At 37.1% G+C, this 6000-nt stretch overlaps 1 protein-coding gene across 3 annotated transcripts in view; it reads left to right on the forward strand.

Moving 5' to 3' along the window:
* Nucleotides 1-5623, forward strand: part of CDIN1 (CDAN1 interacting nuclease 1) — a 139644-nt gene extending 134021 nt beyond the window's left edge. For 2 of the 3 annotated variants that reach the window (XM_070756284.1, XM_070756295.1), the window contains one exon: nt 4634-5623. In XM_070756284.1, coding sequence (XP_070612385.1) covers nt 4634-4748 — 115 coding nt within the window. In that variant the 3' untranslated portion in view covers nt 4749-5623. The remainder of the gene's footprint in view (nt 1-4633) is intronic. The other variant, XR_011559515.1, reaches the window with a different exon arrangement.
* Nucleotides 5624-6000: the final 377 nt, after the last annotated feature.

A 6000-nucleotide genomic window follows, 5' to 3' on the forward strand; every position in this document is an offset into this window, starting at 1 on the left:
ATCTCCAACCTTGGCAACTTTTAAGACTCGTGGACTATAACTCTCAGAGTTCCTCAGCCAGCAAAGGTGACTGAGGAACTCTGGGAGTTGAAGTCCACAAGTCATAATGTGGACAACGTTGGAGACCCCTGGACCTACAGTACAGAATCCCTTCCAACTCTTTCTCCCTCTGTGTGTGTGTGTGCGTGCAGAATATAGAGTTCTACAGCATAGTCTGAGTGAGAGCAATCAGAGATCAGGGAGAGAGTGAGTCAGAGAAAAAGAGAGTTGCTCCTGGCTCCCTCTTATGGCTAACTGCAACACTAACTCTTAAATCTATAGTGTTATAATTCATTGAAACATACATTGATAGTTCGTTTATATACTGCCAAATCCAACCGGTTATGTACATAGTACTAGCAGAGATCATTTTGATTAAAGAAATGATCTGTTTGTTTTGGTTTGTGCTTGGACTCTGGCTAGTTGTTAAGACTCTATTGAGCAGCTGACTCACAGGCAAACTTATTTCTGATTTCCTGAACTTTAAAAAAAAAAGGATTAGATTGGTTTAGGAGAGTCTCCCCCTCTCCCTCCCTTCCATTTGTGTTTGTCTGTTTCTTTGTTTCTCTGTATGTTTCCTTTCATTGGAAATTTCCCGTGAGAAATAGATAGATTAAAAACACGCATGTGGCAAAGACTTTTGACTTTATGGAAAAAAATCACTGATATACTGGCAGGACAAGTTTCATTGTTATAGAAAAACTACTGATTTGCTATATCAGTGGGAGATGAGATATCTGCTCAGTGATTGGTTGATTGATTGATTGATTGATTGATTGATTGATTGATTGTGTCTATCAGTAGCCACATAGATTTTCTTGTGGATACTCTGGCTCCAATCTAGTTCTCTAAGTCTTCCAAGAGTACACACATTGCTAGTGTATCAATCCATCTTGCTGCTAGTTGTCTTCTTCTTCTCTTACCTTCCACCTTTCCCAGCATTATAAATATTTCCAGACAGCTGTGTCTTCACATAATGAGTCTAAATGTTAGATAACAGAGATTTGTATTTAATATAATAAAAGTGAATTATAAAGCAAACTTGTGGTTTTTACATAACTTTGGGTCCAGTTTTGATGAAAATAAGAAAAGAACCCATAACTAATTTAATAACGCATTTACTTACTGCTGTAGTAAAGCCAAAATAAAATTTGCACCCACAAACTGCACTTTTCATGGATAGCTGTCTCTTTAGAGCATCCATTTCTTTCCTAAAATTGAAATATGGTAGCAATCTTAGTGCAGCAAGCTGGTAATTGTGCATTTTTTTTTTCACACAAAGCCATATTCAGCTGTTTTCACAAAATCCAAAATATAGCCGAAATCTTTTATGGACGTCCCTATTTTGTTTTGTGGCAATAGAATACAATCCAATGGAAATTCTCAAACACTCTTGACTTCTCCTTGACACAAATTGATTGAAGACCACTGTAATCTGGCCTTACTGCCAGTGAACATTTAGAATTATGTAGTACAGCTAAATCTACAAGGCTAGTCTTTATTTAGTATCTGTCTTTCTAAAACACCTGAGCTTTTTTAAAAGTGAAAGATGTGGTGTCAGCACTGAGCCCAGGCAAATGCTGCTGAAAAGATGTACTGTAATTAGAAAATAATATCTGTGAATCCTCAAATGGCAAAATTAAACACGGGGTAGCAGAAGGTCCAATCTAAACAATAAAAGAAGCCAACTAGGTTTTATCCTTTTTGAAATACTTGTTCGCTTGTCTGTCTGCACTTGGGGCACGTTCCTTCCAGTTGAACTAACCGTCTGATGTTGCCCACAATTTTGATAGTTACATTATCAACCTAATGACTGTTGCTCTCTTGAGACATTTCCATTATGCTTAAAACATTTTAACAAAAGCTGGCTACCTTATTGGCTGACTGCAGCATTGTGTGCAGACTATTACATGACACAGCATTGAACTTGTATATATGATCTCTTACAGCTCCTCCTACACTGTTGCTGTTCTTGGCAGCTTACCTAAGCTGTACAATAAATCTCAAAATGGAAAAAAAAGACAACACACATTTTGGCTTCAAGTCGTACACCCTGCCATGACATTAGATTACAGAAAGCTGCTCTCTTTTTAGACATTCTTTTACAAACAGAGCATCCATAATTTATGATTTCGCTGTAAAATTCTTGCAACACTATGCCAAAAGTATGCTCCCCTCTAATTAAATGCTCTCAAGAGAGGGGGGGAAAGGTGAAACTGATGTGCAAAACATCAAGCTGTACACATTACACATTATTCCTGAGGGCCTGAACTTCCTCATGGGCATGTGAGGAATAAGAGAATAGCAGAGTTGAAAGCAGCAGTGGGTTGCGCCCAGTTCTAAGAACTAGTAGTGCCGGCAGCAGGAGGCTCTGCCCACCCACCCAGGACACAATTCTGTGCATGCACAGAAGCATTGCACACAAACAGATAGTAAAGCATTTTAGAACTCACTACTGGTTGGAAGGTTGGAGGTTAGCACCCCTCTGCTCAAGCAGGAAACTCTATATCAGTGATAGCAAATCTTTTTTTGCCTGGGTGCCAAAAGGGCGCGGGAGAGAGATAGTGCATGTGTGTCCACACCCATAATCCAATGTCTTTCCCCTTGTGCATGTGTTCACAACACCCCCTACACTGCTCCCACACACAGACACATGTGCACAGGTCTCACTGAAGCCTTTGGACTTTTGGTAGGCCTGTTGGGCCATTTTTTGCCATCCCCAAGCTTCAAGAAGCTTTCCTGAAGCCTGGGAGGGTGAAAATGCCCTCCCCCACCCTCCAGAAGGCAAAAAACATTTGCACACTGGAACTCACATAGGGCAACACCTCACATGCCCTCAGATATGGCTCCGTGTGCCACCTGTGGCACGCGTGCCATAGGTTTGCAATCATTTCAGACAAATGGTTGCTCATTCACTTCTTTAAAACCTCCATGGTGGAGCACCCAAAACTTCTGGATGGAAGCCAGGATTGCAGTGGCCTGATGGTGATCCGAGAAGTTGCTTGCCCACAATAAGAAAGCACATAAAGTAAATGATAATTTGCATTGATGGTACTCCTGCTAATTTTCAAAATGGAATGATGTAATTAGATTCATTTAGGTGTTGTTTTAAGCAGTGTTCCCTCTAATTTTTTTTTGGGGGGGGGGCGGAAAAGTATAGTGTCTGAGCGGCAGTCCCTTCGGGACTGGGCAGCACAGAAATAATAAATAAATAAACAAACAAACAAACAAATAAAAAACCCACCCTGTTTTGCCTCAGAGAATTTCAAAATAAAATACTGTACTGTGTGTCTATAACAGTGAGCTCATAATAGAGCAACTCTATCAATATCAAAATGCCACTTAAATAGTTGAGCTAGTTTCAAACTAGATTTTGATTTTCTTTCTCTCTTCCTTACTCCCATTCTTTTTCTTTCTCTTTCCCTTCCTCTCTTTTTTCTATCTGTTTCTCTCTCTTCCTTTCTCTCTCCTTCCCTCTCACTCTTTCCCTCTTGGCTTTTGGGCAGGTTTGGAAAACTCTGAGTTGATGCTCAGCTTAGAGGGAACTATGGTTTTAAGATATGTATGACTTTATGAAATTTTATTAAAATATAGAACTTTATAGAAACGGATAGACTATTTAGATTATTGAAATTGCAAAAGATTGGTGAAAGTTAATGATAATGAAATGATAGCTTTTTTAATATTAACTGATTATTATATTGAATGAAATAGTAGAAAAGCAAATGTGGAAAGGTATTATTTACATATTGAAGTTTTGGTAGACTTTTATAATATCACATGATTATAATATTATGATAAATGTTTAAGAATTGAAGATTTAAAATAATGGATTGATTAATATCTATGGGGTTTTTTTGGTATGTTCTTTGTTTTGTTGATTTTTTAGTTTTAATAGTAATATAGTCTGGGTCTTTTTCTTAATACTATAATTGTTTTGGTTTTTTTCTTTATAGTTGATAAGTCTTTTTTTCTGTAAGGATTTTGGAGAATATTTAAGAAGGAGGAGTAGGCATGTTGGCATACCTGAATTTACAAGAGGATAATGATATTAACTTAAGGTTAAAAAGAAATCAATGTTGAATTCAATTAGAAGAAAATTAGATATCTAGATGACAAAATCAGAGGTCAAGGTTGGGAGGATCGATGAATACCGGAAGTAATTAACTTGGAACTAATAAATTTTGGGGGAAATTATATTTGTTTTACTAATTCGATACTGTTTTTATTGTAATATGAAGGTATTTTGAAATGTATTAAAAAAGTTTGTATGGAAGAAAAAATTAAAAAAAATTACCCCACCCCACCAAAAAAAATTGTTAGGGGAAATAAACAAGTCTTCCTTTACTAGTGATTAAATATGATTAAGATTCTTATTAATCTATCATTATTAGACAGGCAAAGGCAAAAAAATGGAGATTAAAAACTGTCCTTCCACTCAATATAGAGTGAGGGTTTAATACTCCTCTGTAAAGTATTTCACTATTTTTCTGTGTTTCCCTTAAAATGTATAATTCTGAACATTTGCAGGTGATATATACTATGGCTGTTCTGCATAATAATATCTGGCTGTTGTTGTTTTGTTTCAATGTAGATTTGGTCCTGGATTAGTGATCTATTGGTATGGATTTATCGAGGAACTAGATTGTCATCGCAACCGGGGTATCTTGCTCAAAGACTGTTTCCCTACTGACATTGCTGTCCTTTGAGGCAGAGTGGCTGAGCCATGAAGGTGGAAAAAGCAAATCCGGAAGCAATTTTATTTTCCTGAAGTATAAACTACTGGCAACATCTGTCCTGAACTTCAGCTGAACCCTTACTGGCTGGGACCGCCCTACCACTGCTTTAGACAAACACATCAAGAGTCTCTGTTTTACTTCAACCCCCTGCTGTTGCAACCAGCCAAAAAATACCGACACAGCCCAAACATTATCAGCATTTCTGCCTCTGACAAACAGTTTATAGATAGCTGTAATCTTTCTTCCTTCCGGATGGCTTCTCTCTGCACTTTCAACAAAAGAAGAAATGCAGAGGTCAAAAGGTGTGGTTTCTAGTTTTCCTCCCTATAGCAGTCACCTTAAAACAGAAAATGTCTTCAGTCCCAAAACTTTTTCCTGGTAAATGTTAAAAACCTTGCTAATACAAAGTTAATTAATGTCCATGTCCATTTTCCCACACTCATTTTGGGCCAAAGCAGAGTAAAAAAGCAAATCACTCATTAATGCATTGTTCTAAACCTGAATTTCTTGGCTTTTAGGGCAGGGGTCTTCAACCTTGGCAACTTTAAGTCTGGTGGACTTCAACTCACAGAATTCTGGGAATTGAAGTCCACCAGGCTTAAAGTTGCCAAGGTTGGAGACCCCCGTTTTAGGGTATTAGCAAGACAGTTGACACTTCTGTAAGTATCTAGCATTGTTGAAAGTGGAAACATAAAACTGTAGAAATGCTTTATCTTCAAACAAAAAGCTTTGCATGTTGTTTCTTGAATTAAAATGTAGGCATGTTTATGGATTGTAAAAGATGTAAGGGACATGTTAATGCTAATGTTTTGAACCAAAATAAAGTGGGTCATTGTTTGAGCCTTGATCTTGTCCTGATGATCTGTTTTGCAAAGATATTTTTTGAATCAAAATTAACACAAAATATTTCTTTAGGCAACATATTGTGGACATGGCCTAGAAATCAGAGTTCCGGCCCTTATGTTTGTGATCTACATATTAAAGGACATGTTCATAAGGATAGGAAATTATAGCAAAAAGGGCATATATCAAATTTAGCTAGTTGGGTCACATAGAAGAGATTAGCAGATCATGATTATATTTTATAGCTGCTTTAGAGGATAGGTTTCCAATCCAATGACTCTTCAGGACATTTTTTCCCTCTTAAAATCCTATGATGACACTTATTTTTATAATTTGAAAGGGTAAACTAAACTTCTATATGTTTTTATCATTTAAAATT

This window comes from Erythrolamprus reginae, chromosome 1 (assembly GCF_031021105.1).
Source record: "Erythrolamprus reginae isolate rEryReg1 chromosome 1, rEryReg1.hap1, whole genome shotgun sequence".
Lineage (NCBI taxonomy): Eukaryota > Metazoa > Chordata > Lepidosauria > Squamata > Dipsadidae > Erythrolamprus > Erythrolamprus reginae.